General features: G+C 57.7%; 1 protein-coding gene across 1 annotated transcript; it reads left to right on the forward strand.

Moving 5' to 3' along the window:
• Positions 1 to 1,079: 1,079 nt before the first annotated feature.
• LOC133629526 (scavenger receptor cysteine-rich type 1 protein M130-like) lies at positions 1,080 to 14,928 on the forward strand (the record flags this gene model as incomplete). The annotated part of the gene is made up of 14 exons (XM_062020181.1): positions 1,080 to 1,132; positions 6,392 to 6,783; positions 7,592 to 7,915; positions 8,073 to 8,381; positions 8,601 to 8,915; positions 9,534 to 9,860; positions 9,945 to 10,259; positions 10,502 to 10,816; positions 11,603 to 11,665; positions 11,753 to 12,067; positions 13,191 to 13,316; positions 13,614 to 13,709; positions 14,364 to 14,516; positions 14,708 to 14,928. Coding segments are annotated over 14 exons (3,324 nt in total), but the record flags the coding sequence as incomplete, so codon positions are not given.
• Positions 14,929 to 25,850: the final 10,922 nt, after the last annotated feature.

A 25,850-nucleotide genomic window follows, 5' to 3' on the forward strand; every position in this document is an offset into this window, starting at 1 on the left:
CAGTCTGTATTTTTCCAATGGGAGTTAAGGAGTGAAAGTCAGTGTGATTAGAGATAATTCCCACCGGAATGCAGCTGCAAATGTGAAATAGTTCTGGCTGATTAAAGTGCATGGGGATCTACTTACTCCTGTAGCTGGGGTCTGCCTTCCTGCTTTCTTGTAACTCTCATACACAGTGGTATAAGTCAAGGGAGGGCATATATTCTTTCAATTCCAATTTAGCAGTCCAAGTGAGTTGGATTGAAGATAGCTCCCACACGACAGCAGCTGCAAATGTGACACCATGCTGGCTGATAAATTGCATGGGGACTTACATCCTAATGTAGCTGGGGTCTGCCTTTCTGCTTTCTTGTAGCTCCCTGTCTTGCTTTAGGCCCATCAGGGAACAAAGACCATAATTAGCGGTGAGTACCAAAGATCTGAGGATTGCTCAAGGGCAGGGAGAGCTTAATTGCCGCTGAAGGTTCAGGACAAAACAGACCAGGCTACTGGGTTTGGGGATTAAAACAGAAAAAAACCCCAATTTAATGCAACATCAACTAAAACATACCCCCAAAAACCCAAAACATAACCAAAATGAAACAACACAGAGCAATACATCAATGAAGAGTCCAACGAGCCTTTTGAAGAACACCTTCTTACCACCCCTCCCCTCTTCCCTGGCTCAGAGCCCTGATCCCGGGGTTTTTACCTTGTCCCCCCCTGAACGGTTCAGGGGGGCAGGCAGTGGGGGTTTCATTTAGCCTGTTCCCGATAGCTTCTGCCATTTGTCCCTCCTCAGGACGGGTGAACTCCACACCAGTCCTCCTTGCGAGTCCGTGGGGTAACTCACACGCATGGCAGCCCTGCACGGGCTGCTCCGATGCCCACTGACTCCAAAGGCTGCAGCTCGTCTCTGCCTCTCGTGTGGGGCTGCTCTGCGGCGTGCAGGCTCTCCAGCACGGCCTGGGCCATGGCCCCTCCCCACACAGTCCCTCTCCCGTCCGGGCTCACTCACACGGAGCTGCTGGGAACTCTCGCTCCTGCCACGGATCTCCATAGGCTGCAGGGGCACAGCTGCATTCTCGCCACGGCTTGCAGAGGGGTCTCTGCTCTGTTGCTTCTCCTTCCTTCCTCCTTCTCTGGCTGAAGGGTCCGTGGTCGCTTCCATCTTGTATCACTCTTACACCTCCTGACTCGCATTCCGAATTTCTGTCCCCTAAATAATGATCGCAGAGGCGCCAGATTGGCCCAGCCGGGCCGGAGGTGGGTGTGAACCCAGGAGCCGGGGGAGAGTCCACAAACTCTTTCTCGGGTCTTCACTGCAACCCGCTCCCCCTGTTACTAAGCCAAAAGCTGCTCCTTGCTAAACCAGAACACAGGGTCCAAATCTTTGTTTGACCACACAAAGCATCATTCTAGGACTCATTTGAAGCCCCAAAGTGTAAAACTGCACCATCACATGCCCATGGGCAATTAACCGCCTGGGCTACAGGACAACCCCTTGTGGCTAGCAACCCACAGAGACACCCTCGAGCTACCAGATACTCCTCCTGGGCTACCAACTGACAGGGAATCCCTCCAGCCTTTTCCATTTGGCAACTGACCTCCCTGGGCTACCAGACACCCTTCCTGGGCTACTGACCTACAAAGAGTCTCCCTGTCTATGTATATGAGCTACTGTGCCCCTTGGGCTACCAGATCTCCCTCTGGGCTACTGACCCATGGAGCCTCCACTATCTCATGCTCATTGGCAATTTAATTCCCTGGGACTACCAGAAAGCCTTTTGTGGCTACCAACCTACAGAGACACTCCCCCATCCTGTGTCTATGCACTAATACACTCTGGGGGCTACAGGACACCTCCCGTGGGCTACCAAGCCACAGGGATCCTTCCATCTGTGTCAACAGGCTACTGAGCCCCCTGGACTACCAAACCCCTCTCCTGGACTGCCAACCTATAGGGAACCCCCATCTGTGTCCATGAGCTGCAGAGCCCAGGGACTACCATATTCAGCCCTGGGGCTACTGATCCACAGAAACACCCCTGTCTGTGTCCAGATGCTACTGAGCCTCTTGGACTACCAGATACCTTCCCTTGGCTACCAACCACCAGCGTTGTCCCCAGCCCTTTACACTTGGCAATTGATCTCCCTGGACTACCAGACACATCCCTGAGCCAGGGAGCCCCCTTGTCATTGTCCATGAGCTGCACCACTTGGGCTACCAGAGACACTTAACAATCCCCTGCTGGGTTTAATTTGGCAGCAGTTAAACCCCGTTGCTTTCCAACTGAGCTCAGACAATTCTGGGTGGCTGGAGGTGGCTGGGCTTCACTCCTGAGTGATGTCCAATCAAACAGGTGACTGTGGTCAGGTTTTGTATGCTCTCAGGAACAGAATTAAGACTCTAAACGGAGTCAATTGCTAAACCACTTTATTTTACCCACAACAAACAACATTGTAGGGGAAAGGAGAGAAAGAAAGAAGAGAGACAGAGAGAGAGAAGTTACAACAGCCACCATCAGGATCCACAGCCCCCGATTCGAGTGGTGCCACTGGAAGCAGCTCTGGAGGGTGAAGGAGCACAAGCACTGGGTCAAGAATGACCTCTCCAAATACCCATGAGGAGGAGCAACCATTGAAGGAAACTGCTTGTCTGACCTGGCTGAATGAGCTCCGTGGCAAAAAGGCAGCAGCCAGGAGGTGGCAGCAGGGGGAGAAGGGAGGAATTTCAAAACCTTGTCCAAGGATGTCGGGATGACACCAAAGCCAAAGCTTTGGAAAGGCAGCAGAAGCCAAGAGAGCTGAAAGAACCACAAAATCAGGGGTTTTGACTTGTTGCACAGATGATGGTGAAATCCAGTGTCTGGGTCCAGTAGCCAGGGCTTTACGGTCTCTATGGGAATGACTCCACCTCTGTAAATGGTGGCACCATGATCCAAAGTGACTCTGCACCAGGGGAACAGTGCCTGTCATGGGCCAGACCCATGTGTGATGGAACTTGGACCACTCAGTTCTCCTTGAAAGAAAAGGCACACCAGCAGACTTCAGGTGTGTCAACCTGTGTCTCCTGTGGAGATAAAGACCACTGGGGACAAAAAGACCATCAGGTCTCCAGTTATGAGGGAAAGGAAAACAAGGTGACACCCATGGAGACACCCTGCTAAGGGAACAGAAGTGGGATGGATATTAGAAGCTATTTTTAGGCCTCAAACCACCTTGTTTCCAGATTTTATGTGGTCATGTAATCTGTGGGGACAATTTCTGTTCTATTCGGAATTTCTGTTGAGGCAAATACAGGAAGGAGGCTACAAGATGCCAATATTCAGTCACAAGCCATGTCTAAGATGGCTTCACAGGAGAGATGAGCACTGCAGCTAATGTTACTCCATGACCACGGGGTTTGCGAGAATCTCCCTTGTGTTCCCTGTAGAGATAAAGACCATTGGAGACATTGGTCCCTTATGGCACGTGTTACACGCATGTATAGACATTTCCAAATCACTTGGCAATAACTGAGCTAAGCTGTTGATTACCTGGTGGGCTAGACCAGAAAGGAAATAATTACCTGGTGTTCTGGACCAGGATGTTGCAGGGCTTCAGGGCACTGAGCAGCTTCATGGATAACTTCACAAACTCTTTTCTTCTTCCTTGGCAGCAGTTGCTGCCAACATTGCTCTTGGCTGTTTCATGGCCTGCAGGTGCTCAGTTCTGAACAGTCCCCCTGGTTCTCTCTCTCATCCCATGGTGCCTGATTTCCAATTGATGTTCTTCCCTCTGGGAGCAGCTTCACAAAGGAGGCCGAGTTTTGCTGAGCTCTAAAATCTTGTCAATTTACTTAAAAATAACTTTGATAAAATCACTTAAATTTTATAGTTTCTAGAACATTTCTAAGATGGATTCTGTGACTCTGACTCTGTGTTTGATGCTCTGGCTCTGACTCTGTGATGCTGTGGCTCTGTGACATTGTGATGGATTCTGTGACCCTGTGACTCTGTGTTTGATGCTGTGGCTCTGACTCTGTGATGCTGTGACTCTGTCTCTGTGATGGATTCTGTCACCCTCTGACTCTGTGATGGATTCTGTGACCCTGTGACTCTGTGTTTGATGCTGTGGCTCTGACTCTGTGATGCTGTGACTCTGTGTCTCTGTGACGGATTCTGTCACCCTCTGACTCTGTGATGGATTCTGTGACCCTGTGACTCTGTTTGATGCTGTGACTGTGTTTGATGATGTGACTCTGACTGTGATGGATGCTGTGACCCTGTGACTCTGTGTTTGATGCTGTGACTCTGACTCTGTGATGGATTCTGTGACTCTGTGTTTGATGCTGTGGCTCTGTGACCCCGAGACCCTGGCACTGCTGCCAGCAGCTCCTGCTTTAGGGAAGAGACACAAACATCTCCTGTGCCATGGAAATGTGCTCCCCTGAGCCTCCTCCTCGGCCAGGCCGGGGGCTGGGCCACTGCTTTGGGCTGCAGCCGTTGTTCCCCTGGGGCGTGTGGATGCACCGGGAGCTGCAGCTGCAGCTGCACAAACCGCAGCCCCCACGGCCTCACTCCCCCCACAGCGCCCGGGCAGGAAGCTGGTGGTTTCCTCCTGGCTCCGTGCCCAGGCACAGACCCGCGGGGCCCCCCCAGAGAACCCCACTGCAACTGCTCCTGCCAGGGCTGCTCCTTCGGCCTCACAGGGACAGGGGCAGCACCTCCCAGCCCTTGGGACGGCCTCGGCACGGCACGTGGCCTCTCTGCGCCGGGCCCCAGAGCACGAGGTGCCGTCGGTGCCGGGACCTCACACCCTGCTCCAGCCCCTGCTGAGCTGGCAGGAGTTTCACTGCTACATGTGGGGGACTGGGACTGGGGGCTTGTGCTGCTGCTGGTTCAGCCACAAACCTGCCCTGGGTCATGGTGTACAGAAGCTGTTGTGGGTTTGTGTGGAGCCGTGGCTGGTCCTGGGGAAGGGGCTGCAGTGGTGGCTCCTGTGAGGAGTTTCTGGAAACTTCCATTGGCACAGAGGGGGCTGGAGCAGGGCCAGGGGCTGTTTCCCTGCTCTCCTGACCCCGGCCCTGCAGCACGGGGATGGCTCAGACGCTGCTACCGCAGGCTCTTGGCTGTGCCCAGCAGAGGAGATGCTTGGGGCTGCTGCTCCACACTCCGTGGTTCGGGGGCTGAAAAGCTGGTCCCCCCCTCAGCTCCTCTGGCCCTGCCTGGTGACAACCCCCCAGCACAGTGCTGTGACCCCGCAGCAGAGCCGTCTCTCAAATATGGTCATGAACGGTGCTGGAGAAGTTCATTGGAGGCCTGGGCTGTGTGGCAGGGGAGAGAGCTCCTGATAATATCTCCAAAGGTGCTGCTGCTGCTTTGATTGGCTCCTGCTGCAGCTGGGCTGGCATCTGCAGAGAGAACTTGCCCTCCCCTGGCCACTGTCTCCGGGAGGTTCAGGAGCTGTGGCAGGGAGCGCGGTGCAGCAGGGATGTGCTGGCGAGGCAGGAGGCTCAGGATGGGCCCTGAGGGACTGGGCTGCCCTCAGATGCTGTGGCTGCTCCTCTGGATTCAGCTGTGGAGGGGTAAGTGCCGGGTCCCTTGTCCCACAGCCCAGGGCCAGCAGGTACCTGCGTGCCCAGTGGCATCTGTCAGGGAATGGGGTTCCTTTGGGGTGCTCCTGAGGACAGAGGCAGAAGCTGCTCAAGTCCATGGAGCCTGTGCCCTCCCCTGTGCCCTTTTGGGTGGGAGAGCATCTGCTTTTGCAGGGCTCCAGTGCTCAGGACAGCCTGTCCCTGGCTGCATTCACAGAGCCCGTGTCCTGGGACAGCCTTTTGCCAGCACTGTGCCCCTGGAGCTGGTGATGGCCTGGCTGTGCTGGCAGCCCCCAGAGATGTCCAGGGCACTGCAAACCCCTGGGGTGCCCCAGGGCATTGAATGCTGCTCCTCTAGCCCTTGGTCCAGGAGAGTCCTGACCCCACGAGAACAGCCCTCCAGAGAAGAGACACAAAGAGCATGAAGCACCTTCAGTCCCTTCATGGCCATTGTCTCCCTGGGGCAACTTGATGCCGTTTCCTCTTGTCCTTTCACTGGTTACTTGGGAGAGGAGACTGACTGAGTTAAACCTGCATCACCTGGAGGGGCAGCCTGACCTGACACTTGCCTGGTGGTTCCTCATTTCCAAATGGCTGGTTGCTCACTGAGAGCAGCCTGTAGCATTCAGTGACTGGGCTCAGGGGGCAGCTCTGCAGCTCAGCAGGTCCGTGGCACCATCGGGTTCCCGTCCCTGTCCCAAGTTCCCCTGGTGTTGCCAACATCTAAGGCTGCAGAGGACAAAGCAGATTCCCTCACTACTGTTCCTTCTCTAAAAATGTGATGTAGCTTTAGTTTCCAGGAGTGCAAATAAGTCTCAATAAGTCCTCTGAGCAGCAAGACAGAGGATTCCTCCAGCCCTGCAGTGCTGGGGCTCGGGGCTGCTCTGACTGGCGCTGTGTCAGTGTCTGAAGGTGCTGTGGAGCTGAGGCTGGTGGATGGTGGACAACGCTGTGCTGGGAGAGTGGAAGTGAGACGAGAGCACAAGTGGGGCACCGTGTGTGATGACTACTGGGACATGGCTGATGCAGAGGTGGTTTGTAAGCAGCTGGGCTGTGGGGCTGCCCTTGGAGCTGCCCATGCTGGCTATTTTGGGCCAGGATCAGGCCCCATCTGGATGGATGATGTGCGCTGTAACGGCACCGAGTCTGCCCTGTCTGACTGCAAACATGGAGGATGGGGCAAACATGGCTGTGTTCACAGTGAGGATGCTGGAGTGATTTGTTCAGGTAAGGGGTCAGCCCAAGGTCAGTCTTTGGGGCTGGGTTGGGGGAAGGGACCTGGCTGTGCCCTGAGATTGGTGATCATCAGCGTGTTCCCATTGCTCACTGCCGGGGTCTGTTCTGTTTAACATGTTCACCCGTGATCTGGGTGAGGGAATGGAGCGCAGCCTCAGTCAGGTTGCAGATGACACCAAGCTGGGTGGGAGTGTGGATCTGTGTGAGGGCAGAAAGATTTTTAGAGAGCCCTGGCCAGGCTGGAGCCATAGACTAAGAGCAGTGGGATGAGGTTGCCCAAGTGCCAGGTCCTGCCCTTGTGCCACCCCAATACCAGCACTGCTGTAGGTGGAGGCAGAGACACTGGAAAGCTGCTGGAGGGAAAGGGCCTGGAGGGGGTTGGATCCAGCGGCTGAATAGGAGCCAGCAGCATGCCCAGGGAAGCAAGTAGGCCAAGGGCATCCTTGCTTATATCAGCAGTGGGGTGGCAGCAGGCCCAGGGCAGGGATTGTCCCCCTGTGCTGGGCTCTGGTGAGGCTGCAGCTCGAGGGCTGTGTTCAGTGTTGGGCCCCTCACTCACTGCCACAGGGACACTGAGGGGCTGCAGCGTGGCCAGAGCCAGGCAGCGGAGCTGGGGAAGGGGCTGGAGCACAAGGGTGCTGGGGAGGGGCTGAGGGAATAGGGGTGTTGAGCCTGGAGAAGAGGAGGCTGAGGGGAGACATCAGCACTCTCTGAAACTACTTGACACTGGCTTGCAGTAAGGTGAGCATCAATGTCTTCTCTCCAGTGCTGAATGACAAGACACGAGGTCCTGTGTCAGTGTCTGAAGGTGCTGTGGAGCTGAGGCTGGCGGGTGGTGGCCAACGCTGTGCTGGGGGAGTGGAAGTGAGACGAGAGCACGAGTGGGGCACCGTGTGTGATGACTCCTGGGACATGGCCGATGCAGAGGTGGTTTGTAGGCAGCTGGGCTGTGGGGCTGCCCTTCAAGCTTCCAAGCGTGGCACTTATGAGCAAGCATCTGGCTTCATCTGGATGGCTGACGTGCGCTGTAACGGCACCGAGTCTGCCCTGTCTGACTGCAAATATGCAGGATGGGGTAAACATGACTGCGACTGGAGTCAACAGGCCGGAGTGATTTGTTCAGGTAAGGGGTTGATCTTTGGGAGTGAGTTGGGCAAAGAGAATTGGCTCTAACCTCAGGGAGCCCCTGAGGAGGCAACATTGCAAGCGTGGGTCTGTTCAGGCTGGAGAGGAGAAGGCTGAGCTCAGGGGCAGCTCCTCACCACGTTGTTTCTTGGCAGGATTCGTGCGTCTGGTGGGAGGGCAGAGCCGCTGCTCAGGACGTGTGCAGGTCCATGCCGGGGGGCAGTGGAAAGGCGTCTGCAGCTCCCACTTTGGTGCCCAGGCTGCTGCTGTGGCCTGCAGGGAGCTGCGCTGCGGCGGGGCCCTGTCTGTGTCTGGCACAGCTGCCTCTGGAGCAGGGCTGGGTGCCAGCTGGGACAGAGAGCTGCGCTGCGTGGGGAATGAATCCCAGCTCAGCTCCTGCCCCATGGGGCCCTCGGGGGAGCGGCCCTGCAGCCAGCAGGACAGCGCTGTCCTCACCTGCACACGTAAGGGCTGCGGGACGGGGGCTGGAGGCCGGGGCTGTGCCGGGGCTCGGGGAGCAGAGGCAGGACGTGGCTGTGGGGCCAGGAGGGCTGCCGGGCTTGTGTGCAGCAGGCTGCCAGCGCCCAAGGACAAAGGCGTGCTGGCCCTGGAGCCTCTGTGCCAGCTGCTGCGGGCCCAGGAGCCCCAGGGCAGCCCCTCTCCTCCTCCTCCTGTGTCCCCAGAGTACGCAGGGTTCAGGCTGGCCAACGGCAGCACAGCGTGTGAGGGGAGGGTGGAGGTTCAGCTGCTGGAGACCTGGGGGACCCTCTGTGCCTCGCGCTGGGATCTGGCCGATGCCCACGTTCTCTGTCGGCAACTGGGCTGCGGCTTTGCCGAGTCCATTCCTGGAGGAGAGCGTTTCGGCCCGGCGCCCGGCCCTGTCTGGAGAGACTCCTTCCACTGCGACGGGACTGAAGCCCGGCTGAGCCAGTGCCCAGTGACCGCGCTGGGGGCCTCCCCGTGCTCCCGCGGGAACAACGCCGTGCTCATCTGCTCAGGTGAGCGCCGGGAAGATGCCGCTTCCACCCCGTTTGGCCTCGGGGTGCCGTGTGGCCGCCCAAAGGAGTCCCGTGGCAGCAGCAGGCTGAATGTCTCCCTGGAGAAAGCCTGGCTTCCCCAGGAGCCCGTGTGGTGTCCATGATAGAACATGGGGTTCCAGGCACAGCCTGGAACACACGGAGTTCTATTGGAACAGGAGTAGCACAGGCTGCCCAGGGAGGGTGTGGAGGCTCCTTCTTGGGATGTTTCCCAGCCTACCTGTCAAGTTATTGTGCTCTCTGATTGAGGGGAACCTGCTTTAGAAGGGAGTTGGGCTGGAGGATCTGTGCAGGGCCCTTCCTGCCCCCACCACACTGTGCTTCTGTGATTCTGAAGTGCAGAAAGGGCCCGAGCTTAGCTTATATTTTTCATCAGCACAAGGCTCCATCTTGTCATGTTTAGTACAAAACCCCTGCCTTGCCCTTCCCCCTGAAGAGTGCCATGGGCCCTGTTGCCACTGATGGTGGTAAGGGCCATGGGGTGGTGATGGCTGTGGCAGGGTGAGGGGAGGGCTTGGACTGCAGCAGCTTCAAGGGCTTCTCCAACAGAAAGGATTGGCAATTGTCTGCTCTCTGCAGGCCCCGTGGGCTCCGGGTCCCTGCGGCTGGTGGGGGGAGGGAGCCGGTGCGCCGGGCGAGTGGAGATCTCCCAGCACGGGACGTGGGGCAGAGTCCTGTCTGAGCAGTGGGACGTGGCGGAGGCCCGTGTGGTGTGTCGGCAGCTGCGGTGCAGAGAGGCAGAGACGGCCTACAACCCGCCCACGGCCGAGCGAGGGACGGGCCCCGTGGGGCTGCGAGGGGTGCGGTGCCAGGGGCACGAGGCCCAGCTGAGCCTCTGCAACGTCTCCTGGCCAGGGAGGCCGGCGGTAGAGGGGGTCGTGGAGGACGTGGGGGTGGTCTGCGAGGGTGAGTGTCCCCACGGGCCCCCCAGGGCACAGGGTGGGTGGGCAGCCGGCCCCTGCCGCCATCTGGACTCCGTCCCCGCCGCAGGGAGCCGGCGCGTGCGGCTGGCGAATGGGCCCGGGCGCTGCGCCGGGAGAGTGGAGATCTACTCCCAGGGCAGCTGGGGCAGCGTCTGCGACGACGGCTGGGACCTGCCCGATGCCGCCGTTGTGTGCCGGCAGCTGGGCTGCGGAGGGGCTGTGCGGGCGCCGGGCTCTGCCGCCTTTGGGGAGGGCTCCGGGCACATCTGGCTGGACGGCGTCAACTGCTCCGGGGCCGAAGCCGCTCTCTGGGACTGCCCGGCCGGGCCCTGGGGGCGGCACGACTGCGGGCACAAAGAGGACGCCGGAGCCGTCTGCTCAGGTGCGTGGCAGGAGCGGTGGCAGGAGGCTGATGCTCAGGGAGGCCAGGCCAGCAGGAGAGCCGGGCACGGCCAGCGCTGGCCCGGGCTGCCGCTGAGCTCCTGCGCAGGCACATCCTGCACACAGCCAGGCACAGGCAGCTCCGGGGCCACCGGGGTCCCTGGGGAGCTCAGCTGTGCCTGGGGGTGGGCGGCAAGGGCAGCGGTGTGTGTCCCTCAGGGACTCGTCTCCCTCCCCTGCCAGAGTTCACGGCCCTGAGGCTGGAGAACAGCGACGGCTGCTCCGGCCGCCTGCAGGTTTTCTACAACGGGACGTGGGGCAGCGTTTGCTCCAACTCGCTGACTCTCGAGACGGTGTCTCTGGCGTGCAAGGAGCTGGGCTGCGGGGACACAGGGACCCTGGAATTGCTCCTGCCCCATGGCAGGGTGTCTGGCCCCGCCTGGCTGGACAACATCCAGTGTGGGGAGAGAACCAGCTCTTTCTGGCAGTGTCCCTCCGCTCCCTGGAACCCGCAGTCCTGTGTCGATCTGCGGGAGGAGATCCACATCACCTGCAACGGTAAGTCGGAGCCACCCAGGCACCAGGGTCACCCCGGCTCCTGCTCCCCCTGGGCATGGCCAAGGCAGAGAATCCTGGAATGACAGAATTGTTTGGGTTGAAAAAGACCTTCAAAGTCATTGAGTCCCAGCCCTCCCCTCACACCACAAAGCCCACCATTGACCCATGGCCCTCAGCACCTCAGCTCCATGGTGTTGGGGTTGCGCCAAGGATGTGGAGTCCCTCACCTCCGTGGGAAGCTTTAGAATGGGGCTGACAACCCTCTCAGGGAAACAGTTCTTCTCAGCTCTAATATAAACCTCCCCTGGGGAAACTTGAGGCTGTTTCCTCTTGTCCTATCACTCCTTACTTGGGAGAAGTGACCGATCCTCTCCTCACTCCGACCTCCTGCCAGGCAGCTGCAGAGAGTGATCGTGTCTGTCCTCAGTCTCCTCTTTGCCAGCCTGAACACCCGCATTTTCTCAGCGCCTCCCAGTCAGAGTTGTGCTCCAGCCCCTCATAAAACTGGCCTCAGCCCATGCCTCCACTGTGATGGTGAGGGGCACAGGAACGGGCTGCACAGAGGGGCTGTGGAGTCTCCTTCTCTGGTGACTTTCCAAACCCACCTGGATGAGTTCCTGTGTGACCTACTCTAGGTGGCCCTGCTCTGGCAGGGGAATTGCACTGGATGAGGTCTCGAGGTCCCTTCCCAACCTTAGGATTCCATGATTGTGTGATTCTGTGATCCCCACTCTCCTCTGCCCCATCCCCCGAGCAGCCCCTTCACCACAGAGTTTCCTCCTCCAGGGCTTCGCTCTGCAGTGCCCCCAACCCCACCGGCCCTGTGCCCCAACGCCACGAGCTGCACAGGTAGGGAGCTGCTCCTCTGCTGCCCCTCTGGCCTGGCAGGGCTGTGCCCACCGTCCCGCTGCCCTGGCAGCTCTGTGCCTCCTGCAGACAGGGAGAGGATCCGCGCCGTGGGAGGAGAGGACGGCTGCTCGGGCCGGGTGGAGCTGTGGCACCGCGGCTCCTGGGGGACGGTGTGCGACGACGCGTGGGACGTGCGGGATGCCGAGGTGGCCTGCAGGCAGCTGGGCTGTGGGCCCGCCGTGGCCGCCCTGCCCGAGGCTGCCTTTGGGGAGGGCACGGGCCCCGTCTGGCTGGAGAAGGTGGAGTGTCAGGGCACAGAGGCGGCTCTGCAGCACTGCTGGGCCTGGCCCGGGGACCGTGGGCTCTGCCGGCACAAGGAGGACGCGGCCGTGCGCTGCGCGGGTGAGTGCAGGGACTGCAGCTCTGCCCGGGGCAGGGGCAGGGGGTTGGGGAAGGGATTTGGGCTCGCTTGGGCCTGGCATCATGGCCCTGGCCTCTCATGGAGTTCGTCAGGCTGGAAAAGTCCTTTGAGATCATGGAGTCCAAGTGTTGCCCTCACACTGCCAAGCTCACCACTGACCCATGGCCCCCAGCACCTCAGCTCCACGGCTTTGGGATCCCTCCAGGGCTGAGGACTCCCCCACCTCCCTGGGCAGCCTGGCACAGGGGCTGACAACCCTCTCAGGGAAACAGTTCTGCCTCAGCTCCAACCTCAACCTCCCCTCGGACAACTTGAGGCTGTTTCCTCTTGTCCTATCACTCCTTACTCGGGAGAAGTGATTTATCCCCACCTCAATCCACTCTCCTGTCAATCACCCCTCAGTGTCCTTCTAACTGGATCAAGCTCCAAGCCCCCAGTCCCTGGGAAGGGCTATCCCTATGTTTTCCCCCTCTCCAGAGCCAGAACCTCCCTGTGCAGTGCAGGCACCTGGTGCTGAGTGGCAGCAGCCTGAGTGGAATCAGCCATCCCGCGGCCACTGCCCGTGGGGCCCAGCAGCCCTGGGGCTGGCCCCTGGCTCCCTGGGTCATCTCACCTGCTGCCCGGATCACAGGCACTGGGCCTCATCCTGCTCTGGCTTTGCAGCACTGCAGGATGCGGCAGCTTGGGCTGTGGGATGTTTCAGGGCCGCCCCAGATACAGGGGGCTGTGGTGGAGAGGGGGCTCCCTGATCCCCACACAACCCCAGAAGCACAGCTCTGCTTTTCCTCCCCTGCAGCTCCAGTTGCGACGGCAGCATCCCCACCCCGAGCAGGTAACTTGTCTTGTCCCTGGGGATCCCTGGGGCTGAGCTCTGCCCCAAAGCCTGAGGGAAGGGGCTGCTTGCTGGGGGGCACAAATGTGGTGGGAGGAGGCCCTGGGCTGGGGCTGAGGGGCTGGAGAGGGCTGTAAGTGGCTCAGTAGGGTGGGAGCTGCCCCAGTGCTGGATCCTGGGCTGCTCCGTGTGTGCCGGCAGCCAGGACTGGTGCTGCCTCCAGCTCCCCAGCCCCGGATGGCGCTGCCCCTTCCGTGCTCTTGCCCATGCAGGTCCCACACGAGGCCGTGTGAGCAGCGGCGGGAGAGTCTCGGTGCCCGTCATCGTCTGCATCGTCCTGGGGGCCCTTCTCTGCCTGCTCCTGGCCCTCCTGGCCGGGCAAGTGCTGAGGCGCAGAGGTGGGTCCTTGCAGAACGGTCCTGGGGGCAGATGGCTCCTGGTGAGGCTGTGGGGGCTGTGGGGTGGCACCGAGGGGCAGGGGCAGAGCCAAGGGGATGAGGCTGGGGGCTGCCTGGAGCAGCTGCAGAGCGTCTGCGCAGCGCCATTGCCCTCCCTGGGGATGTGGCAGCCACGGCTGGGCAGCGCAGTGGGGCTGGAGCAGCCCTGGGCTGGCCCCAGGAACAGGTCTGGGGGAGCACGGTGGGGTCCTGCAGCCCCTCTGCCCATCCCTGTGCCAGCGCTACCCCTGTGCCCAGGCTCCAGGAGAGCTCAGCAGCCCTTCCCCGAGGCCGTGTACGAGGAGATCGGTTACAGCCCGGTGTGGAAGGAGCAGGAGAGGTTTGAGAGCTCAGGTGGGTGCGGGTCTTTCCTGGGGGCACATCTGCAGGCCCCTTTCCCCTGGCCCCGAGACAGGGCTGGTCCTTCACAGGCCCCAGGCCCTGCAGCATGTGGGCTGTGCAGGGAACATCTGGGTCGTGGCCAGCCAAAGCAGCTCCCTCCCCTCCAGCTTTCCCTGTCCCATCCTGACAGCCCCTCTCCTCCTGCCCACCACCAGACCCCCGAGGATGGAGGGAGAGAGGGAGGGAGAGAAGGGACTGTGCTGTGAGACAGTCTCTCATAGATGGTGTTTGTCCAAGGGGAGCTGGGTGTATTCCCAGCTGGCCTCATCCCTGTGCAGCCCCAGCTCTGGGAGTCCTCCTTCCCCTTCCCCAGCAGCTGTGGGGGCTTTGCTTCATGATACTCACTGTGTATCTCCCCAGGCTCCTCCTCAGAGGGGTCCCTGCCCCAGCTGCAGCCCTCCCCTGTGGCCAGTGAGGAGGAGGATGCTGTGGGAGCAGCTCCAGGTAAGGCTGGGATGGAGCGAGGTGGCCCCGAGTGTCACCGTGGGAGACGGGGAGGCCGTGGGGGGTCTCCTGTGGTCTCAGTCCCGTGTCCCTGCGCATCCTCCCGCCCTCTGCTCCACACGACACATCTTGTCCCTGTCAGCGCCTCCCCTCTCCTTCCAGACAGCCCCGTCCTGCCCGCAGGTGGCCCAGCGGATGGCTACGATGACGCCAGGGAGGTTTCTGAGCCCGAGGAGGCTGCTGGCCCTGGGCAGGGAGCTTGGCAAAGGCCCGGGGAGCTGGAGGAGGGACCAGGGCCCGGGGACGCGGCCGGAGGTGAGAGGGAAATGTGGCGCCGGCAGGGCCCTGGTGCCGCCCGAGTCGCTGCTGTTAGTGAGGTCCAAAGCTGCCAAGGAGTGTTCCTTGGAAGGGCCGGGGCTGGCAGCAGGAGCTGCAGGTGGTGAGGAGCAGGGAGGAGGGGGACGCACAGGAGGGGAAACTGCAACGTCCTGCCTCGCTGCTGGCAGGGGCGAAGCTGTGCTCCCGCAGAAGCGCCGGGGTCCCTGGAGCTGGAGGAGAGCCCTCGTCCCTGTCCCGGGGGAGCTGCGGCTACGACGATGCCCAAGAGGTGTCTGTGGCACGTCCCTGTGAGGACACCGAGGCCGTGGCACCGCAGGTCGGGGCACAACAGCCCCCTACGGGAGCGCGCAGTGCTGCCACGGGGCCGCAGCAGCCGGGAGAGCCCTGAGCACCAGGACACTGTCTGCACCCAGGGGCGGCAGAAGGAGTTTCCTCTGGCTTTGGCCTCGTGCCGAGCCTCAGTGTCGCGGTGGTTGTGATTAAAAGCCTCGGGGGGTTGCCCCGCAGCCGGTGCTTCCCTGTGCAGGCGTCGCGGTGTCTCGTGGCGCTGGGAAGGAGCCCGTCCCAGGGGCAGCGGGTTTGGGGTCGGGCTTTGGGGCCGCGGGAGCCCCTGAGCCCTTGGGCACGTGCCCCTGGCACAGACACTGCCACGCTGCCAGCCGCGGGGCCGGCACAAAGGGCCCTGTGGGAGGTGCCGCCACGTGCCCCCGTGGCAGTGCCCATCTCCTCAGCTCCCAGGGGGGTCAGGAGGCAGCTGTGCTCCCCGCCACCCTGATGTGAGCCACACAGGCTGGGATTCCCTCTCCCCACCCTCTGCCATCATCCCGCTCACTGGGGGCCATTCCTGCTGCCTCAGGGCCTGGCACAGCCCCAGCGCTCTGGGCACAGCCGCAGAGCCGCCTCCTCCCTCAGCAGGGCTCGGGATGTTCCACAGCAGCCCTGGGACCCCCTTGTGCAGCTCCCCTCCAGCCCCCACCTCTGCCCTCCTGCTGCCTCAACAGGGATGTCACTTTGGGCTTGTGCAGGCTCAGAATTTGTGTGTGGGAGCAGGGGGCTGGGAGCAGAGGGGCTGAGGACACCTTTCTGTCACTCAGCACTGCTGGAGGGCCAGGCCAATGGAGATGGGATGCCCAGGAGACACGTGCTGCAGCCCAAAGCAGTGGCCCAGCCCCTGGCCTGGATGAGGAGGAGGCTCAGGGGAACACGTTTCCATGGCACAGGAGATGTTTGTGTCTCTCCCCTAAAGCAGGAGCTGCTGGCAGCAGTGCCAGGGTCCCTCTCCCATGCTGAGGGTTTTCACCTGCCTGGCTGCCCACAGCAGGGAAATCTCTTGCACTGAAGCCAGGAGGGGAGGAGGATTGGACACTCGGGCATGGCCTGGCTCCCAGACTGACACCATTGCAGCTGGGTCACAGAGCCACAGCATCAACCACAGAGTCACAGAGCCACAGAATCCATCACAGAGTCACAGAATCCATCACAGAGTCACAGCATCAACCACAGAGTCACAGAGTCACAGCATCAGCCACTGAGTCACAGAGTCACAGCATCAACCACAGAGTCACAGAGCCACAGCATCAGACACAGAGTCACCAAGTCACAGCATCAACCACAGAGTGACAGAGCCACAGCATCAGACACAGAGTCACCGAGTCACAGATTCCATCACAGAGTCACAGCATCAGTCATAGAAACGTTATCAAAAGTAGCAAATTTAAGTGATTTTATCAAATAGGTAGTTTAAAGAAAATTTACAACTAACTTAGCAGAGCTCAGCAAAACTGGGTTTGTTGCCTGGGGAGGTGGGCTGTGAGGTGGTGCTCCCCATCTCCCTCTGCCACCTTTCCCTTTCCCCCAGTGACTGCAGATGTTTGCTGACTTCACGCTCCTCAGGCACCATCAGCCTTTGGGCTTTCTGAGGCAGGAGCTTCCCTTCTTATCAGCCACTTACCAGGTTCACACAATGAAGCTGTGGATTCATGGTCATCCCAAGCTAGTGTTCCTTCAGCCTCAACATTAATTCCTTCTAACCACCACAGCCTGTTTCTCAAGGTACTTTGCTCCTTGTCCTTGCTTTCAAGGAGAATGACATTCCATGAAGAAGAACGAAGATGCATCTTGGAGGCTAAAAATAAGTGGTGAGGTGCTAAAAATGCCTCTTTGGAGTCTAAAACCAGACTCTGGAAACACAAATGAAGATTTAGGAAAAGAAAAAAGGAAAAAAGGAAGCTTTAGAGCTTACAGCAGAGCTTTTAGGACCCCAAAGGAAGATTTTAATGTTTAAAATGAGACTTAGGGTTCCAAGAAGGAGGTTTTGGGCTGTAAAACAAGGAGTTGGGCTCTCACTTCTTTCTTTGGGCCTTAAAAATGAGGTTTTGAGGCCTTAAAAGTGAGGGTCTGGACCCTACAAATGAGGGTTTGAGCTCTAAGAATGAGGTTCTGGGCCTTAAAATAAGGATTTGGACACTATAAATGAGGGTTTGGACACTCAAGATGCAGCTTAGATTCTAAAAACAACAGGTCAGATGCTAAAAATGTAACTTTGGAACCTAAAACAAGGCTCTGGAAGCTGGAAAGATTCTGGAAAGCAAGAATGAGGATTCAGTCCTGAAAAAATGAAAGTTGTGGGCTTTTGACTTCAAAATATTGGACTTTGACTGCTAAAGACAAGACTTTGAGCCCCACAAAATGAGGCTTTGTGTCCTCAAAATAAGGTATTGGACCTTAAAATAAGGCTTTGGGTCTTAAAATGGAGACTTTGAGCTCTAAAAATGTAGCTTTGGGCCCTAGGAGGAGGCTTTGGGCCCCAATTTGAGGTTCTGGGCCTAAAAATTGTGTCTTTGGACTGTAAACATAGGAGTTTGGACCCTAAAGTATAGCTTTGGGACATAATATGAGGTTTTGGACACTAAAAATGTGGCTTTAGTGCTGAAAAATGAGGTGCTGAGCTTGGTTTGGCTTGGTTGGCTGCAGCCCATGTCACATTGATGAACAACCTGTGTGAGAGTGACCACGGTAAGCTCCATCCCTCCACGTTGCATCAGGCCAGAAATAATTCACATCAGGCCAGAAATAATTCACCGTTATTTTGCCAACCCAGGTCCATCTCAGTCCCTTCTGCCTCAGCAGCCTGATGCACCTCTTGGGCATTTTGATGTTCTTCAGCAGCCACGCTCTCAGGGTTTTATTTCCACAGGCAGCTTTTGCAGCTGCCCATCGATGTCTTGCCGCAGCAGGGCAGAAATGGGAGCCAGGGCTCTGCTGTGGGTGTGAGGACACAGCCCTGCATGGTGTGGGCTACACCATGGCGTGAGCCCCTTGCATGTTGGGCTGTTCTGCTGTTGGGTGAATGTCCCAGTGGATGATGGAAACTTCTCCTGGATGTTTGGTTGCAGATGTGTCTCCAGTTCCTGTGCTGGAACCCACCGTGTATCCCAGCAGTGAGGGCTCTGTCTTGAGGGGCTGCACAGACTAAACTCTCTAATAGCCAGATTTTATTAATCAGAAATTGAACTCTACTCATTCTGTTCAGGTCTTGAAGGAGCTGGGAACAAGTCTGAAACAGAAAACAGTTCTGAGACATTTAATGAGATTGTAAAGAGATTGGTGGGAAATGTGGCAAAGGCAGGAAATGGTGGGTAAACCTGTCCCTGAACCAAAAGCCTTGGGAAGCTGAGGGTTTATATCCTCCACAGCCTGGTCCAGTGACGTGCATTTTGCCTGCCTGGCTCTTATTGAAAATACAGGCAGCTGCTGCTCAAAGACATGCCACCACACCTGGGAGCTACAAGAAAGTGCACAGGCAGACCTTGCCTACACTGGTAGGTAGGTCCCCGGGTAGCCTATCAGCCAGCACTGTGCACCCTTCCCAGCAGCTTTCCTGTGGGAGTGTGGCATTATTACTGGTGGCCTAGAAATTGACACATACTAAAACTTATATTAAAAATCAATGTTATTTACGAATTAAGGAAAAGTATCACCCGTTAAGGCTCAAAGGGTGGATACAGCTGCTGCTGCTATATGAGGGATCCACAGCACAGCAATTCCCTGCCAATGCCACGCAGCGTGGGGCAGAGCGGAGGCTCTGTGGGCAGACTGTGTGACGATACCGGGAACCAGATGGTCCTCTAGAACTGATCAGCAGCACTGTTGTCCCCTGAGCCAATCGTCTGTCAAATCTTGACAAAATGCTGTCCTTAGTGTGAACTTTGCTCATTTTAATGTCATTTTAATACTAAAACACACCTCCACCCAAAAGGCCACCAGCTTCCAAAGTGCCACCACTCCTCCTTGAGTCTGTGCCCTGAATTGGTTGCGAGCTGCGCCTTTAAATGCGAGACAAGAGGATTTACACCAATTGAATAAAGGTACTTAAGACTAGAGTGTCTCAAACTGCACCTTGAAGGTGAAAAAAGGTATAAAAGGGTTAAAGAAAAGCAGGGTATTTGGGGGAAGACACCATCATGAACATGTCAGGGGAGCTCCTTCACAAACTGCCTCTGACCCAGAGGGTCAACTGACGGACTGGGTCTCTCTTCCTCCCCTACTTGGGACGCCTTGGGTGAGACTGAAACTGAGTAACTCCTCTTCAACTTTTTATAGCCAGGCTTGTAACTTCTCACTCTGTTATTTACAGATCTGTTTTTTGCTCATGCTTTCTTCTGCAGACAGTCACTCTCACCAGGAATCCCCAAGAACCTGTAGATCTGCTGCATGAATCAACCGCACTGTTTCAGTAGCCAGTCGTCACAGTTACTCACTGAACATGACCGGACCCTGGAGTGTGGCTGTGCTGGTTCATGGGCACAACTGGACTGAAGCTGGTGGAGCAGCTGATGGTGAATTGTTTGCTGGGGTTTCCCTTTCTGGAGCTTGCTCATCCAAGTCCCTTGTCGCCGGTGCCTCACACTTATTTGTAGTTACACAGAATCACTGACTCACAGAATCTGGAGGGTTGGAAGGGACATGGAAAGCTCATCCAGTCCAACTCCCCTGCCAGAGCAGGACCAGCTAGAGTAGGTCACACAGGAACTTGTTCATGTGGGTCTGGAATGTCTCCGGAGAAGGAGCCTCCACAGCCCATCTGAGCAGCCCCTTCCAGTGCTCCCTCACCTCAACAGCGAAGAAATTCCTCTTTGTGCTCCTTTGGAACCTCTTGTTTTCCAGTTTATACCCATTGCCCCTTGTCCTATCATTGGTCATCCCTGAGCAAAGCCTGGCTCCAGCCTCCTGACACCCACCCTTGATGGATTTGCAACCATGAATGAGGTCACCCCTCAGCCTCCTCTTCTCCAAGCTACAGAGCCCCAGCTCCCTCAGCCTTTCATCAAAAGGCAGATGCTCCACTCCTCTGATCATCTTTGTGGCCCTGCACTGAACTCTCTCCAGCAGCTCCCTGTCCTTCTGAACTGAGGGGCCCAGAACTGGACATAATACTTCTCACAAGGGCAGAGGAGAGGAGGAGTAGAACCTCTCTCCACCTGCTAACCACAGCCCTTCTAACCCACCCCAGGATGCCACTGGACTTGCTGGCTCATGCTCATCCTGCTGCCCACTGGCACCCTCAGCACCCTTTCCCCTACACTTCTGTCTGAGTTCATTCCCCAACCTGTACTGGTACATGGGGTTGTTCTTGCCCAGATGCGAGACTCTACACTTGCCCTTGTTGAACTTCATTAGATTTTTCTCTGCCCAACCCTGCAGCCTGTCCAGGTCTGGTTGAATGGCAGCACAGCCTCTGGGCTGGCAGCTACTGCCCCTAGTTTAGTATCATCAGCAAACTTGCTGACAGTGCCTCTGTTCCCTCAGCAAGGTCATTAATGAAGAGATTGAACAGTACTGGTCCCAGCACCGACCCCTGCGCGAGTCACAGGCCTCCAACTAGATCCTGACCTGTTGATCACCACTCTCTGCCTTCTTCCCTTCAACCAGTTCACAACCCACCTCACCACCTGATCATCCAGCCCACACTGTCTCAGTTTTGCAGCCAGGATGCTGTGGGAGACGGTGTCAGATGCTGGACTGAAATCGTTGCCTGCCCGTCCTCCCTGCTCGCCCTGCCTGTGCCGCCTGCCGCACAAGCTGCTGTGCCAGGCCCTGGCTGATGCCCAGGCTCTGTTTGCCCATCCTGGTCACTGAGCTCCCTGGGGAATGTTTAAAGCCCTGTGGTTGCAGCGGCTCCAACACTCACCAGGAGCATCCCCTCGTGAGACCTGGTGGCTCCTGGCGGGGCTCCTCGCTACTGCTCTGCTCCCCGTGCTCCAGGAACCCCCAGATACCCTCAACTGGCCGCTCAGCTGCAAAGAAACGAGCCTGGCACTGCCGCGTGTCCCTCTGATACAATGCCATCTCTGCCAGAGAAGTGTCATTGCTACATTCTTCCTCAATTCTTCCCAGTCATCATTGCACAGGGAGTGGTGGAACAACTTGGTAGGCACCAGGCAGCCAGTCAGGGCAAAACCATCACATGAGCCCAGAAGCCAAGAAAGTTGCAGCTGAGAAAGATGTGCTTGGTAGTGAGAGACACAAGAAAGGTCCCAGCCTCAGGTTTTCATCTCCTTAAGAGAGGTGCCAGGGTTGCCTGTCAGCCAGCAAACTTCGACCTTCCCAGCCCTACTGCTGTGGGAGCTCTCCTCAATGGTATGCAGGGAGTCTGCTTAACCCAGCCTGAAAAAGCCAGGCTGCAGCTGAGAAAGAGATAGGATAGATCCCGAGGGGCAGCAGAAAGGCCCCAGCCTCAGGTATCCCACTCCTGTAGAGGGGTCCCAGGGCAGCCGTTTTTCAGTCTGGGCTGAGCAGACCGAATGCACACGAAGGAGGAGAGCTCCTACACCAAGAGTAGGATGAAGGCAGAACTTTGCGGGCAGACAGGCTGCCATGGAACCGCTGAAAAGTGTGAGAAACCTGGGGCTGGGGGCTTTGGGGTGTCCCTCAGTGTCCACCCTGTCCCCTGAATCTCTCTTGGCTGCATCTGGGCTTTTTCAGTCTCGCCTGAGCAGCTTAGAAAGAAAACACGGGTGCCCTGCACAATCCTTTCTGTTCCTGTGTCGTGGTGTCTTTTCCCTGCGGTCCCTGTAGGATGCCCTGTGGTCAGCACCATCGTTGCGCTGGAGCCCACGCGCAGCCCGGCGGGTGCAGCCCTGGTGACGTCAGTGCTGAGAGAAGGTGCCCGAGAGCGTGGATGGGCCAGAGAAGGTGGCGCTGTCACAAAGGGCCCGGCCCCAGCAGCCCTATAAAAGCGGGCCGGGGGCAGGGAGCCGGCAGCGCGGGCAGCGGCTGAGCAGCACGCTCGGGCAGCGGCAGCATGGCCCGGGCCCGGAGCCGCAGAGCGCGCAGCAGGAGCCGCAGCAGGAGCCGCAGCAGGAGCCGCCGCTCCCGGGGCCCACGCCGAGCCAAGAGAGCCCGCAGGGCCGGGCAGCCCAGGCGCCCGCGGCCCGTGAGGAGCCGCCGCCGCCGCGGGACGCGCAGCCGCCGCCGCGGGACGCGCGGCCGCCGCCGTGGCTGAGCCCGGCCGGCTCTGATCCGCCGCGCGGCCGCTGGGCCTGAGCCTCCCGGCCGCCGCCAGCACCGCTGCTGTGCCGCCGCAGCAGCGCCGCCACGGCTCCTGCAATAAAGACGAGCCCATGACGCAGCCCTGGGCTGGGTGTCCTTGGCGCTGGGGCTGGGCCGGGGGGGACGCGCCCTAGGGAAGAAGACTGAAGCCGGCAGCTCGGCACTTTGGCACTTTGACAGTTGCATGGCAAGGGGATGGGGCGGGATGGGAGTGCCCAGGGAGAGCACCAGGGCTGATGGACAAGAGCTGAACACAAGTAGTCTCACCGAAGGAAAAGCCTCTTTAGAGGAAGGCTGAGGGAGCCCTGGCACAGGCTGCCCCAGGAGGCTGTGGAGGCTCCTGCTCTGCAGGTTCTCAGGCCCGGCCTGGACACCTTCCCGTGTGACCTGATCTAGTTGGGAGCTTTAGCAGAGGGCTTGCCTAGATGATCTCTAGAGGTCCCTTCCAGCTCCTACCACTCTGTGATTCTGTCATAGCTCCCACATCACAGGAGCTGGCAAGGGAGCACTTTGCTGGCTGACAGGCTCCCCTGGGACCTCTCTAGAGGAGTAGGAGAGCTGTGGCTGGGGGCTTTCTTCTGATCTGGGGCTGTTTAGTCTGGAGGAGACTGAGGGGGGATCTCATTGACAGTTACAAACGTCTACATGGTGGGTGTCAGGAGGCTGGAGTTTCCCTTTTCTTCCTCTTGTAGGCAGTGGCAGGACAAGAGGTCATGGAAAGAAGCTGGAACAACAAAAGTTCCATTGAAATGTAAGGAAAACAATGTTTCCCTGTGAGGTGAGGGAGCCCTGGCCCAGGCTGCCCAGGGAGGGTGTGGAGGCTCCTTCCTTGGAGCTCTCGGAACCTATATGGACACGTTCCTGTGTGACCTGACAGAGATGGACCTGCTTTAGCGGGGGGGTTGGACTAGATGATCTCTAAAGCTCCCTTCCAACCCCACCACTCTGTGATTCCGTGATTCCCTGACCATGGCCAGCTTTGAAGAATGGCTTGTTCACGTCAAAGCTGGCACCACAAACCCAGTCACAAGGTGTCCATCCTACTGCTGTAGAGGGGTCCCAGGGCAGCCTTTATTTGAGTCTGGGCTCAGCAGACTGACTGCACACGAATGAGGAGAGCTCCCACCTTCCTATTTCTTGTAGAATAAGCTTTCCTACTCTCCTCTCTCGGTCAAGCACTGGAGTCTGTTTTGCTCAGGACCGTCACTGGCAGCGAGCCCTCCCTGCCCTTGTCTTCATCCACAACAACCTTGGTGATCTTTTTACTGCCATTTCGCTGGGGCCTCTGCCATCCTAACGAGGGTGGGGGTGGATGTGGGCACCGAGCGAGAGACTGTCGTGTTGCTGCTGGGCTGGTTGGGCCAAACCACCACACACACACACACCCCCCCACTGCTCTCACCAGTTGCCCCCAACAGAGAACACTAGACCTGACGACTTGTAGTTCCCACTCAGAAGGGCTGGCATTCGGACCTCCATCTGTACCTAGAGCAGAGAGCTCCCTTGCCCTAGAAAGCACTTGGATGTGCAGGTATTGGGAAAGCAGGACAGGCTGTGGTGATCAGCTGCAAGGCAAGGCCACAGAAGTGGACTGATCAGACCCCTGTTTATGTGTGACCTGCTCCTTTCAACCCCTTTTCTCTCTGTTTTCCAACCTCTGTCCTCCAGAAGCCACCTGATCTCACCCTTTGCCTTGGTTTGGTCCCTTCCTAAACATCCCATGGCAAGATCTGCGAGGCAGCAGCAGCCATCCTGAGTTGCCACGGCCATGCTGGGGAGCTCTCCCCTTGCCCTCCTCGGTGAATCTTTCACACAGACGTGTTGGAATTGTTTTTCACTCCTCTTTTCAATGATTTCTCAGGAAACACAGCAATTCCCCTCCTACACCTGGCAATTCTGTCTTTGTTAAGAAAGCACTGAAAGCCATTCAGAGCTCCAGACCAGCCCCGGGACATTTCCCAGTGCACATATTCAAGCAGGGGCTATGTGAAAGGGAAGGATCCTGTTCTAACAGTCTTCACCTCTGGGTTGTCTGGCTGGGCAATGGGACATAGAAACTCCTCTCATTTGAAGAGCATACAAATCCCTCATTTGTGCCACTGAGAGGAGGATAAAGCAGGGAGTGTCAGGACTCAGCACACTTTGGCTTGCAAACAGAGTCAGGGTCACTTCCTCAGCCTCATTAGGATTGGTCTGATATTCTGATTGTTGTGATCCTGTTCCCTTTGCTTCTCTGGAGCATGAGTTGTGTCCTGCTTTGTCCAGGACAGCTCCATCGCCAGGGTGGGACAGAGAAGAGTCTGCAGAAATGCCCTTTGCAACAGGACTGTCCTGCTTGACTTACAGCCCAGATGCTTTTTGAGGAGTTACTTGTGTGTGAAGTCATCTTCAAGGCAGCACAAGGGCAAACACAGGGCAGAGAGGAAAAAGACTAATGGGCACTGCAGCTCTTCTGACTGCACTAAGGCACAGAGAGAGGAACCTTTCCATGTCCTGTGCCAAGATTCCTCCAATTTTCAGTGATAAAAGTGAGTTCTATCCCAAAAAAGAGCACCCCTTGACACAGAAAAGTTGACTCCTCAGCAGCACAGGAGCAGAGCTCCTGCCCCTCACAGCCAACACACAGCACAGCAGAGAAATGCATTTCATTGGGAGGGTGATTACCTGAAAAATGAACTGGCTTTGCTCAGAGGAGTCTGTCTTCTATTTTCCCTGCACATTGCTGTTTTTAAAAGGCTCTCCTTCAAAGGAACAGCAAATGCCCAACAGCAGCTGCAGCAGCCAGTTCCTGCTCCTGCCCTTGGCAGACACGGGGCAGCTGCAGCTGCTGCCCTTTGGGCTCTGCCTGGGCATCTCCCTGGCTGCCCTCCTGGCTAACGGCCTCGTCATCAGCGCCGTAGCCTGTGACCACCCCCTCCCCACTCCCATGGACTCCCTCCTCAGCCTCTCCCTCTCGGACCTGGGCGTCACCTTCACCACTGTCCCCAAAGCTATGGCCAATTCCCACTGGCACAATTGGGACAACTCCTACTTGGGATGTGCTGCCCACACATTGAGGACTCTCCTTTTCATTTCAGGACAGCGGTATCTTCTCCCCATCATGTGCTACGGCCGCTCCCTGGCCATCTGCAAAGCCCTGCACTAGGGGCCGTCCTGGGCAGCAGAGCCTGTGTCCAGGTGGCAGCAGCTGCCTGGGGCTCTGGCTTTCCCTCAAGTTTCTGTACTTCACTTTCTGTCAAGTTTCCTTTGTTTCCTGTGTTTTTCTTTGGCAACATTAGACTTTATTTTGTAGTGTTTTTACTACAATTACTACTATTTACTACAATTTACTACTATTCCCTCTTCTTTTTCTGTGTTGCAAGCACTTGTGGTATCTGGGACTTTGCAGTCCTAGGGACAGAAGGACGTGTCACCGGTGCAGGGGGATGCAGATGGTAGATGTTGTCAAGACACAGGTGTTTGAACCTCCTGCCAATCAGGCTCAGCGCTCCTTCAACTTCATGGGAGAGGCCTGGAAGACAAGAATCCCACCCAAGGTCAGCAGCACAGGTAGGCTGAGGACACCTCCAGCCCTGCCATGGGAAGCAACCCAGCTGCCAGAAGCCTCCTGAGCTGCACTGACAAGTTCAGTTGGAACAGATTGGACACAGACCATGAGATCCAAACAACGTGAGCAGCTCAGAGCCCCAGGCCCCACTTGGAATGGCTTTGGCCTCCAGTATAGACCCAACTCACTCACAGACACTTTTCAGCCCGAAT

Source organism: Colius striatus, unplaced genomic scaffold, assembly GCF_028858725.1.
Source record: "Colius striatus isolate bColStr4 unplaced genomic scaffold, bColStr4.1.hap1 scaffold_59, whole genome shotgun sequence".
In the NCBI taxonomy this organism is placed as follows: Eukaryota; Metazoa; Chordata; class Aves; order Coliiformes; family Coliidae; genus Colius; species Colius striatus.